At 45.3% G+C, this 12,764-nt stretch overlaps 1 protein-coding gene across 6 annotated transcripts in view; it reads right to left on the bottom strand.

Annotated features, from left to right (window-relative positions):
• TRIO (trio Rho guanine nucleotide exchange factor) overlaps positions 1–12,764 on the bottom strand; it is a 354,644-nt gene that overhangs the window by 84,530 nt on the left and 257,350 nt on the right. For all 6 annotated transcript variants that reach the window (XR_008423663.1, XM_053906894.1, XM_053906893.1 and 3 more), the window contains exons 30-33: positions 12,152–12,342; positions 10,046–10,147; positions 6,514–6,656; positions 5,837–5,936 (exon numbers count right to left, since the gene is read on the bottom strand). Coding sequence is in view for 5 of the 6 variants with exons in the window: in XM_053906894.1 (XP_053762869.1) it covers positions 5,837–5,936; positions 6,514–6,656; positions 10,046–10,147; positions 12,152–12,342 (536 nt within the window). In the remaining variant the exon portion in view is untranslated. The remainder of the gene's footprint in view (positions 1–5,836; positions 5,937–6,513; positions 6,657–10,045; positions 10,148–12,151; positions 12,343–12,764) is intronic.

Raw genomic sequence — 12,764 nt, 5'->3', positions numbered from 1 at the left:
CTGGAGTAAACGCCCTGCCTCCCGTCTGAACCAAACGGGCATCCTCCTACGATGCGTACTTTGACCAGTACGTCAAATTTACATTAAAAAGCGTTTCTCGATGCACCACTACTTTTATAAACGCTTTTGTTAAATTTCTCTCCAAATTTTGTATTTAAAAAAAAACAAACAAACCAAAAACCTACCTTTTCTTAGAACTGAGGCTTTCTACTTTGGCGTGGGGGATTTTTTTCTGATTAAAACTATCAAAGACTACGTTCCACTTTGCGGTTTTATGAAAGCGCTTAAAACACTTGATAAAAATTACAAAAACCACAGTCACTTAGGAGGACCGAAAACAAAGATTAGCAAAAGGAAGGAACAAAGGCAGGTGTGCTCTGTCACCCTGGCGGGGGCGGGGGCCTGGTCACCCTGCTCACGCCTACATGTTCCGGGCTGGCACACACTGGGTGATCCGCGAGTATCCGTGGACGGACGACCCTATCCTGGGAACGCGTGCAGTCGTTTTATGCGCGCGTGGCCACAACGCAGCGAGGTGGGTTAAAGGGGAGTGTGTGTGGGGGGGGTATGTTTTGAGCAAGAGTCGCCCTCTTCTTCAGGGACTGCCCATTCAGTATGTGGTATTTTACTGCTGAGCCACCAAAATGCCTAAGTCCAGGCACTAATACTGAGCAATGTATTCTCAAGGCAGCTTCCAGCTCCAAACACACAGTGCTCAAGAGCGGGCAGATACGAGGGCAGCGAGGATGACACAGGCAGTAATCTGCAACGGCCAGTAATGAATATCAACAGTCCAGGAATGAGGGAGGAGGCAGCACTTTTGAAGAGGAAGCCGCAGCAACAACTGTGTACGTGCGAGGCAGGCACTGTTCTCAGTACATGCCCACAGCCCCGAGGTGATGGCACCGTCCCCCAATTAGAGATGAGGAAACTGAGGCACAGAGAGGCGAGGTAACTGCTGAAGGCTGCGGAGAAGCAGAGCCCAGAGATCTGGCTGGCGGGCTCTTCCTTGTTCTTAACCACCTGCCGTTTTGACGTTCAGTACTCTGAGTGACTACTTTGTCACACTCTGAAGCCAGAGTGTCCTGTCTGCGGGGACTAAAACCATGTGCCGTCCTGATGAAAGGCTTCTGAATAAAATGACTCGATTTCATGCCCACACAGGGGAAAACCTACATAAGGTCCTGGGAGGCTTGGGGCTCCGGCAAGGCCAGCAGAGGACCTCCTCTGAGCAAAGCTTCTGGCACCTTCAGCCAGGGGAAGCGGCTGGAGCTCCGGACGGGGGCTCACCTCACTCCTGGCCACGCTGCTCTGTGCCAGGGACGCTGCTCTGTGCCACGTACGCAAGGGACACAAGGGACAGGGGCTGGAAGGAAGTGTGTGGTATTTCCTGAGTAGGCTAAACACAAGTTCCCTTTCTCAAAAATGTGAATTCAGCCACAGTTTTAAAAATGTATGCCGCAATTTACATAAATCCACCCAAGTTCCTACTGTTAGAATGTTGCTTCATAGAGAAAGTTGGTTGACTTTTTAAACTACATAGAATCTCATATCCCCAACCCAGTGCTATGTATGTGCTTCAATAAGAGTAACTAAAACCATTTGTTGTTTTTTTTAAATACATGGATTCATATATTAATATTATAAGCTTAGGGTAGTTCATGCCAAGTATCAGTCTCAAATGAATTTCTCATTTATTAAAAGTAAGAACTGCATTACCTTAGATGTAAAAGAAAGCTCTCACTGGCCCCCGAAGGCTTGGGTCAGCCTTTCCAGAGGCGACTTCCTCTTGCCTTGGTGATTCATCTTGACCTCAAGATGCTTTGTTCTAGAGTAGCCTATATTTCATTCCCGTATTTTCTACTTTCCTTATACTATAAATTTTTGTTGTATGAAATAAACCACAGACTAATAAGGCAAATAGGAAGAAAAAAGGTTAAAAATGCTGTTTTAATACACTAAAAACATCCACCTCCATATCCAGCCCTAATGTGAAATAGTAACGCCTAGGCACCAACAGGTAATTAAATCCACATTTTGTTTCTGGCTTTCGCTTTCCACTGCTGGGTGGCCCTGTGAGGGCCATCCAGCCCTCCCCCATCTCCTCGATGTCCTGAAGCCTGGCTCAGCATTCTCTCCCCTACCTCAGGGAGACAAACGCAGGACAAATGAGATAAGAATCTGGCAAGAATAAGAATCTTGATTTCTTTGGAATCCAAATTATATTTTCATAAGATCATTTCATCAGCATTAAGCACCACGAATATGGGCAAGAATCCCTGCTAAACTTACTTTTGGAACAAAGAGATGCCATATTTTAAAACTGATGTTTTCAAGGAAAGAAATGTGCTCATGGGGCATGTGGTTTGTATCTGTGACCTGTCTACTCAAGCTCTGTGAACAGTGCTCCCTGGAAAGAGGGCGTCTCCAGGAGCCGCTCCTTAACAGACCCTTCCAGAAACATCCTGCGCCTCATCTGAGAATGACTGCAGCGCTGGGCAGATAACCCTCCCTTAAGAAGTCTCCAAGAGGCCGAGTCAAAAACATCCCCCCACCCAGTTTCTGAAATGGACCAAAGTCCATGATAACAACTAACTCACAGCAGACATCATAAATTAAGTCAAACAGGCAGAATATGGTTAAGTAATTTCCCTCACCAGATCTATCTGCCTATATCATCAGAGGCTGTTTAAACTTGAGGCTATTTAAACTTTCTGCAGAGTGGAAAAGAACCTTGAGACATGAAAAGTTACTGCCATTGGAGGCAAAGGGGTTTTCTGGTTAAGCCTAGTTCAGTGAAACTGCATTTTACAAGCTGACTCAAAAAAGCAGGTAGTTTCCTAATATTCAAAATGTGTTTTCCTGAATCATCTATGACTCTGAAATATCTACTAGAACAAAAAGGGAGATGGCTACAAGAAAATGTTTTGGAAGCAGAGAACACACAAAAGCCAGCATTCATGTGGTAGCAAACACATCTCTTCTTTGTAAGGTCCAATGGGAATGTCCTCTCCAGACTCCAGATTTTGACTTATCATTATAAAATCTCACATGCTATTTATTCTCATCCCAAGTGCAGACCCCAAGAACTAAGGAAAGTAACTTGCTGCATTTCTATGATCTTAGGAAGATAGCTCACTCCTTTTTTGTACTTTTGAAACTATGAAGGACCTATGGTCTCAGTGAGGGATATTAGAGGAAATATATGCCATGTCCACTTAAAAAATGAGTTTTGGAGTGTCATTACTTCCAGACGGTTAGGAATCATGGGAGACTGTAGTCATGGCTCCACCAGAAGAGCCAGGGAGAGCCTCTGCAAAGCCCAGGTGCAGGGGCATGGCAGTACTTGCAGAAGTGGTTTAACTTAGGAGTTTCTGAGCCACACAACAAAGTTTAGAGACAATGCAGTGGAGCAGGTAGGCAGAAACTGGTGAATTACCTCCACAGAATATGTAACAGGCAGTTCTCTAAAGACCCTAGCATCCCACCAGACTCCCAGGATGAAATGATTAATTCCTACAAACCTGTACTTTTCTGGTAGTGATTCATTCCTCCTCTCTCATTGGGTACAAACAGAATTTGCTGTCTTAATAGCAACAGCCTTAGGATAATGCCTCATTTTTATATAGTAGTTGTGCAGGCCTGAGTCCAACTTCACATAAGCCTATTATACTACAATAGATCCAAAGCACAAGCAGTTACACGGTCCCTAACTACAGGACAGAGCCTTATTTTTGGGAACCGCAGTCAGCCACACATCAGGGGACCAGGAGCCAGGAGTGGGCGCTTGCCATCTCAGAGTGGGAACGGGAGAGCCGGAGCACCTAACCAGACCCAGGGGGCATTTCCACACCACCACCGCCAACCACCCAATTACCATATGCTGCCTAAAAAGACACTTGCCCCTTCTTTTTGGACCAACCTCTAGAAAAGTCTTAGCACACCTTCCAAAAGGCAAAACCTTTTACATTTATTTATCTCTTTGGCAATCTCACTCAAATACCATATGATTTCACTCACGTGTGGAATTTAAGAAACAAAACAGATGAACATAGAGGAAGGGAAGAAAAAATAAGATAAAAACAGGGGAAGCAAACCGTAAGAGACTCTTAAATACAGAGAACTGTGGTGGGTGGGGGGATGGGCTAGATGGGCGATGGGCTTTAAGGAGGGCACTTGTTAGGATGAGCACTAGGTGCTATATGTAAGTGATGAATCACTGAATTCTACTCCTGAAACCATTATGACACTATATGTTAACTAACTTGGATTTAAATAAAGTTTATAAGAAATCACATATTTCATTTCTAACAAGTAAACTTTAAAACTCATTTCTAGAGTAAACCCAGACCAGACCCAGCAGAGCACATCTGGTGAGAATGCGAATTGGGGGCTGCTGGGCGCACAGCTGCCGTGGGGACGCTTGACCCAAGCAAGTCCGTGAAGTGGTCTGAGTGAAGGTGGCCGCGCCCCAACCTGAGCTCCTATTACTTCCAACACCGCCTTTAGGTGGAGGTCTTGTATAAACGGGCGATTCTGATAACTCTGCCACCTCGATCTTTTTTTTGTTTGTTTGTTTTTAAAGAAAAGAACCAGAATTACTCTAACGAAACGTTTCCAAGTTCCAACCGAACGCCTGATGTGTCATTCATCTTATTCCCCATTATCACCCCTGGCAAGACATACCGGCCACCGGGCTCTGAACAAAACAAAAACGAGATGCCGTGTTTATTCTCCTGTCCTGTTACTCTAACCATTCAGAGTTCTAGGACTTCCTATTTAGTAAACTCAAAAAGCAGAACAGAAAAAACAAATGAGTCAAAGCAGAAGGATCTGGGAAACGAAATCGCTGCAAAAGAGCAATGCTTTCTAACCTGCTCGCTGCCCTCCTGCCAACCGCATCACACACCACGAATCCTCTGCAAGACCGAGTGGGAAAAGCCCACCATCTGGGCCCAGACACTGGGCCCGCTCCTCTGTCAGCAGCCCCTTCCAAATGACGCTGAGGGCGAGACACTTCCGGGCTACAAATGAGGGGCTGTGCTTCAGAAACACAGGAATCCTCAATGTGGCAAGTTAAATAAAACCCCTATTTGCGGTCAAATAACCTTTTTAGAGAATTTGGTCTAGCAGTTTAGAAACAGAACACGTGCTCATCTCAGTGGGAATGGAAGACTTAGTTGATGTGACTGTCCACCCCCCCCCTCCCCCCAGCTCATTTTATGGAGGACTCTGCGTATCTGTGCGTGATGGAAGCCTGGATTCCAAAGTCTCCTGTCGATGTATTTTGTTGGCTTTGGGATTCCATCAGGACAGATCACGGGATTCTCCACACCGCACCCCTTCTGTAGAAGGCACAGCTACGTGCGTATTTTCCGACAACGATCAGATCTGTGTGCCTGGCGGTCAGCTCAGGTGCAGGCTGGTTCGGGGCGCACTCCCTGCATTCCGCTGTGCCGCCCTGAGGATGCCAGGGCTCCTGCTTCAATCGGAGCAGATCCGCTTTCACCCTCAGGGCTTGGTGTAGCATTTAACTTAAAGTGACAGGCTCTTCTGCTTATGTAAAATTGACAAGCTTAAACACACTGCCCTAGAACACCTGACAGAAAACCAGGTGACGGCACTGGGCAGGGCAGGCAATTTCTTCCTGAATCCTCAGACTTTACCCCTGACACCCCCAACTTTTTGCTCCTGCTTCTGTGCCTGGCACCACTTAGCACACAGTGACTGTTTGAAAGGACTGGTGACAAACTGTCACTTATAGACAGAAACAGGCTGCTTCCTAACAGAGCCAAGACTAGCTACATTCACCCAAGAAAGTGCTGTTACAGCTTACCTTATCGCTGTCCAGTGTGTTCTGAGACGTCCGTGAGGCAATTGAAATGGTGTCAGGCTGGCTGCTCCCATCGCCCTGGCTATCCAGATCCTCTCCGTCCCTGAAGAAGCAAACACACTTTTCATTCCTGACACTGCGGGGTTGGTCAAGACTGGTGCAGAGCGTCTATGAGTCGCTGGAGAGACAGATTTGTTCAGAGAGGCACGAATCTATCTGCGTGACTGCTGCCACCAGCATCGCGTGAGCGGTGACCGACCCCTCTCGGCTGTGCGCCGGGATGAGTGGCGGACGTGTGCCCCCTGCTTAATTCGCACAACGGTAAAACACAGGTGTGGTACTTCTGCCTCAGAAATGAGAAACGCAAACAGCGAAGTGACAGTACAGCTGGTCCTGGTCACATGCACGACCTACATATGTGTCCAGATTCACACTTGTGGTGGGAAAGGGGAACACACAGGGATTTGTACCCAGCCCTTCGTTTTCTTTAGGCCGAAGGGGGGTTCTCATTGTGACAAAGCAATTTCATTACTAAGGATGATGTCATACATACAGTGTGTTTAAAAAAAATATTCCTCAAGATATTTAAGAAAAACAATCTGTGAAAAATAGTAAGTTAACACTGCCTTGTTCTCTTCCTATTAAATAAACAAACTTACCGAAAGGCCCCCAGCACTTACCTCCTTCCCTTCTGTCTCGTGGCCGGTGCCGTCTTGGGGATGTGAATGGGCTCCTTCAGGGCCCCTTTCAGGTGAATTGTCCTTTCCTGTATCACTTCGCGGATGTGCTTTATCCAGTCCTGCTTGTTTTCTATGCTGGAAGCCTTAACGAGGCGTGAGAGTCCATCAGGACACAGAAGGGGTCCCCCTTCCAGAACCTGCTCTAACCACACTCAGGTCTCCCACATTCCCTGAGTTTCCCCATCTCAAAAATAACTTTTCAGCAGAAAAGCAACTGCATCCCATGTTTAATTTGCCATTTTGAGTATTTTTTCATCAAAACCATTTTCATTTTATAGCACATACGTTACTCCAGAATTATTTTCACAATCAGCAATTCCCCAGTCCCTAAACCTTTTAAGGGGCACCTGGGTGGCACAGTCGGTTAAGTGTCCGACTTTGGCTCAGGTCGTGATCTCACAGTTCGTGGGTTCAAGCCCCGTGTCGGGCTCTGTGCTGACAGCTCAGAGCCTAGATCTGCTTCAGATTCTGTGGCTTCCTCTCTCTCTGCCCCTCCCCGGGCAGAGAGAAACTGGTTGGACCAGTTTCCTTACTGCCAATTACAGATGGTGGATTTACCCCGGTTCCACTACAACTTCTGAAAACGTGCTCCAAACAGGACACACAGTGGATACTCAGTATTTGTGGAATGAACACATATGGCATCACTTTGCCCACACTTTTTTCTTTTACTTTGCCTCAAAGGAGGTTTTTTTTTTTTCTTTTTTTTCTTTTTGCACGTTCTGGGCCTTAGTAACAGTTTTTCATTTCCTTGTAAGAAACATCAACTTCCTATGACATAAGCATAAGTCCTTGTAAATGACCGAAACAGTTGTCAGAGGGGTCGCAGCTGAGCCCCTGGCGGAGAGGGGCCAAGTGTTTTCTCATGGTGCACCTTGTCTTCAAAAACAGCAAGTCGGAGCCCATGTTGGGAAAGGAAATTAAAATTGAGACTCTTTTTTCTAAATAAAATGTTTTCACTGGAGGATGTGTCTTTAAAGTCACTGAGGGCTAGGAACAAGGGACTAAATGCGGGGAGGCGGGGGGGCAAAAAGGAGCCTCTTGCTCCCATTCCCACACCTGAGAGTGGAAGGCAGTAACCCAAGTGCTTCTGGGGCCAGAGGCAGGGCGATCAGGGACTAAGGGAGCCTGTGCAGGAAACCAAAGTGTCTCAGGGTGGACACCTCTGAAAACTACAGATCTACTGGCATTTAAATGCCTGATGCAAACATTCAGGTTAAGCAAAGAGAAGCATCTGAGAAAGAACATTTGGCAGAGTTTAGAGACAACTGAGGGAAACTGTTACTATGGTTCAGAAATAAATGGAATTCTCATGATTTAACAGTGAGGTGATCATTACATTTATGGAGAGGAATTCTCCTGACCTTAAAGAAATTAAACAAGGGAAAAAGGTGCCAGGTTTTGAGAAATAGTAACAGAAAGGCAAGCCAGCTAAAGTACTAAGTAAAAGGTCCCACTGGTCTGAGAGATGGGAACAATCCGATGCAGACTCTTGGTAGTTTTCATGTTTCAGGAAGGATTTAGAAATAAGACTCTCCTTTCCAGGGCACAACGTAAAAAAGACCAACGTTTCGTGTTACAACTACCAGCGCCCCTGCCACCACCATCATCACCTCCACCAGCGCAGCCATCTTCTCCACCGCCATCTCTGCTCCCCCCTCCACCTCCACCACCACCACCACCAGCGTCTCCATCACAACCGCCTCCACGTCCACCACCTCCTCCACTTCCGCCACCGCCTTCTCCACCACCGCTCCCACCATCGTCCCCGTCTTTGCTGGCATCTCCACCTCCACCATGATCTCTGCCATCACCTCCATCACCACCGCCTCCATTTCCACCACTGCTTCTATCGCTTCCAATGTGATCTCTGTCTCCATCACCACCTCCATCCCCACCTCCACCACTCCTATCACCACCTTCACCTCCATCTCCACCTCCTCCCCCTCCCCCTCCAAGGCCTCCCCTCCTCTGCCTCCACCACTTCCAGCTCCACCACCACCTCCACCACCTCCATCTCCTCCATCACCGCCTCGGTTTCCATCTCCATCACCACAGAGCAATCTCTAAAATGAATGAGGACATCACTTTCTTTAGCCTTTCCTTGGAAAGCAGAAAAATATTACCCAAAATTCCCTAAAAGACTCTCCTCTGATAAAGCCTAAAGGAAACCTTATTCTTGAATTGCCTCATGAGTGTTTTATTATGTCCTACATGAAAGTAGTCCCTGTCTGGCTCAAACATCTGGCACTATCTCTTGGATGCACCCTTTGATATCTATCACTATAGCTAATCTGGAGAGATGCTTCCTATGACTTGGAAGTTTTGTGGTTTTGAGTATACTTTAAAATTTTATGCCTTAGGAAAGTTATCTAATATTTAGCTATCAGTGCAATTTATACTTTATAGGGCTTTATGCCAATAGTAACAAGAACACACTGGGTTGGTAATCACATATTCATTGCAAAACAATCCATCATTTCCATGGGAATAAAGACCTTAGAAACACAATACTTTCACCAAAGTACAAATTCTGTAAGAGCGAGGTATCGATGAGTAACTCATAGTTGCTGGAAATACTGCTGAGAGATTAAAAGGAATGTACGAGACAGGATCACTGGCATGCCAATTCACACACCAGAGTCCTATTAAGCTTTTGGCTCATCTCCCAATATTCTACAAATCTTCAGCAACATCTTTCACAAAACATTCCGAAATCGCCATGGTTTTTCCAGATAGACCGTTCCATCTGTATTTTCTCAAACACAGAAAGAGGGAAGTACACAAGATACCCTTAGAGCCCTGTGCCTTTCCTAGGAGAGGCTAGTATGATTAAAGCAGAGTTCAAATAAAATACCCAAACATATTTTATTTTCCTCCCCCCCCAAATACACACACACACATCCCCCCCAAAAAGCACCCTTAATGTTTTTGAATGCTTTAAATCCTAACATTATTGACCCCTGTAACTGATCATTATCCCCCTTTTTCTCTTCTCCCTATTTAGAAAGCAAAGAGCCTGAGACCCCATGAAGACTCTTGGCATGTTCAGCCTTGAAACTGCCCAAGGCCTTCACAAGTTCACCAGGTGCCTGTTTCCCTTTGGAAAGTAAGTGAAGTGTGCAATGGGACCTGCTGACCCGCATCTCCTTCCTCTTGTATCTCAACGTCCTGCATCTCTTGCGGAACTCACTCACCCTTCTGCAGACGGCAAGAGTGGGAGAAGCTTAAAAACGTCCTTCTCCATTTGACCCTTGGTAGGCAAGCGAAAGTTTAGCTCAAGGCGTTTCGCCCCATGACACCAAACTGAACTTATTCTACTATTCTTTTTGTGGTAATCGCCGATCCCAACAGAACACAAAAAGAACAAATAAAATGATATGAAAACCAATGTTTCAACAACAGGAAGAAAAAGCACACACAGCCTCCATAAACTTGTCACACCGCACATTCCCGAGCCTCACAGACGTACCTTAAGGACGATTTTATTGTCTGAGGCTGGCGTCCTCCCCACCCACAGCGCAAACTTGCAAGGGTCTCCTTCCACGTGCTCTGTGACACCCAGCTCTGAGGTCTGGATACAAACGTAATTAAAAAGTTAGAGGACAGAAACAATTCCGGCAGGACACAGAGCAAAGACCAAGAAAACGGTTTTGGGGGACTTGTGGTCACGTTAGGTTACAACACCACAGCCTGTTTCCATTGACAGGTAATCCTTGGATCTTTAGTTAAAACGAGGAAATTTTGTTCTCAGGCCACACATGATTGGTCGCAGCCCTTTCACTTGCTCTGAGCACCGCTGCTGGGGATCCTGGTGTAGGTCAACCAGCACATACAGAGGAAGGAAACCAAAATATCTAAAGATCGTGTTATCTGGAAAATCAGGAGCTGACTATTGGCAACCTGTAAACGACGAAATGAATCTGTCCTAGTTGCAGAGGAGCCTGCCATGCGTTTTCAGCATGAACGAAGTGGCTTCGCAGAAGGCGGAGATGTCTTCACGGTTATTTCCCAATTTGTTTGTCAAAAGCATTAACCTTTAGCGTTGCACCAACAAGTTTAAGGGCCAAGAGACAAAATGTCTCTCTGTGACACATGCCGCTGTGCTGTGTGCACATGAAAGAGCGTAGGTGAAGGTCAGCATCTTCAGTCCCGCCCCCACAATCAAGTTCACCCCTGGTGCATTCTCCTCCCTCCAGCAAAGGAAGTGATTCATAACTGTGGCCTCGGAGGGAACCTTAACTTTTAAAAGATAAATTAAATGAAGATGTATCAGCTTCTAAAACAGACTAGCTTGGTCTCTGAGGACAGATTAAAGTCAGCCTAGTGAAATTACTAGCCAGCAATGTTGCTGGTCTTCCTTCCAGTTAGAATATGATCTAAAATGATGTAAGGTGGGCTGTGAGCCAGAAGACAATCTCAAACAGGACATAAGCCAAGGAAAATGGTATGAAAATCATTAGTTTGAACTTGCAAATCCCAGATTATTATTAAGACGATTTCTACATTGGTAGTATTTTATTACTTTGGGAACTTGATTAATCTACGGATGCCATAAAAATGTGTAACGTGGACACTGTTCAAGTATCTGCCGATATTTGTAAGTGATCCACCATATCTTGTGTAAAGAAGACACCAAACTCTACTGCATTTTCTATTCTTTCTCTGGTGGTGATTTTCAATGAGCTCTGCTCCATCCTTTGTCCCATCCTCTGCCGGCCTGGCCCTGCCCAGCAGTTCTGTGTCAACAGCCCCTGAGACAGTCCCACTGAGGGAACATGGAAATACAGCAGATCCAGTGGGTGATACGGCCTGAGACCATCCTTAGAGTCAACGTGTGGTTTACAGAGAGACTCCTTGGGCTTTGCTCCTTGTGGAAAAGAGGCATCAGGTATGTTCTTTTGCCAGAAAGCACACTCACAAGTTAAAAAAGAATTCAAATGTAATACAGTATCGACCCAGCACTCCAGGAAAGCTGTCTCTCTACAGATGGGATTGTGGATCGTTAAAACTATTTTTGCTTATATGTATTTTCTTTAATAACCCTACTTTGCTATTGCAAAGAACCATAAATGTACTTAATTTTCACACACTTTTTATCTTTATGGGGGAAAAAAAATCCCACCTTATCACGAAGAGCCTACAGCAAGCCCACCAGGAAGACTGCTTAAGTATATGCCAATGTTGTGAATGAAAAATTAATTAGAATGATATGAGAACTTACTTAATCGAAGTCTCATATGATTAATTTATTTATGAAGCTAGTTACGGCACACAAGACATAAATTGAAATTCACTAAAAAGGTGTTTTCTCGGCCTACGTTAAGAGTCTATGGCATTTAGAAAAAAACAGGTTTTCTAAGTTCAGCGAAGCTAAAACCATGCGCTCCCTCTAGTGGACTTGAGACTGCAGGAAAATTTCCCTGTGGAAGATGAAAACCTTACAATTTCAGACTTCCACCTCGGAGCAGAGTTTGGGAGGTTAAACTGAAAGCAACAAGCAGTAATTTTTTTCTAGCTGCAAAAAGGTCACGAGTGTGTTACCTTAAAATTTACAATTCTGAACGTCCGTACTTACAAATAATTTGCTTTTATAAAGGTACTTGCTTCTCCCACTGGAATCTTTCACTTCTTTACTAAATACTAAAGACATTTCAAAAAGGAAGAGATGCCGTTCTCGACCCTTTCGAATTAAGGTTTTTGGGTCCCACACTTGGAAGGATTCCTGCAGGATGAGTTCTCCCTGAGACTCAATATTTTCGTCAAACCCTACAACATAAAAGAAAGGGGAGCACACTCAATTTGAAAGAAAAGTAAAAAAGGATGCACAAGACAGCAATGTGACTATTTAAACATTTGTTCAGTGCCCATCAACTAAATCTCAGATTAGTTTCCCATCTGGGCCCCCGACTCCGGTTTCCCAGCACTGACCCCACCTGACAAAGTCTGACAAAGGAGAATTCTTCCTAAAACATGACTTTGCCTATATTTGCTCTTACTCAAAAAAATAAGGCAATTTTTCTTCATGACTTTATTTTTTCAATTCGATCTTAGGGTGGCACTCACACCATTTGAGATTTGGTTGAACTCCCTACTTCTCTTCAGCCTTTACTCACAGCATTCCATCATATGAACCTCCTCCCCTGTCCAGAATGGTCCCGGACCTTCCCCAGGCCGTCACCCACCCCCAG

Source organism: Panthera pardus, unplaced genomic scaffold (assembly GCF_024362965.1).
Source record: "Panthera pardus isolate Hobbes unplaced genomic scaffold, ASM2436296v1 HiC_scaffold_2, whole genome shotgun sequence".
Lineage (NCBI taxonomy): Eukaryota > Metazoa > Chordata > Mammalia > Carnivora > Felidae > Panthera > Panthera pardus.
This window is presented reverse-complemented; position numbering and strand designations above follow the sequence as displayed.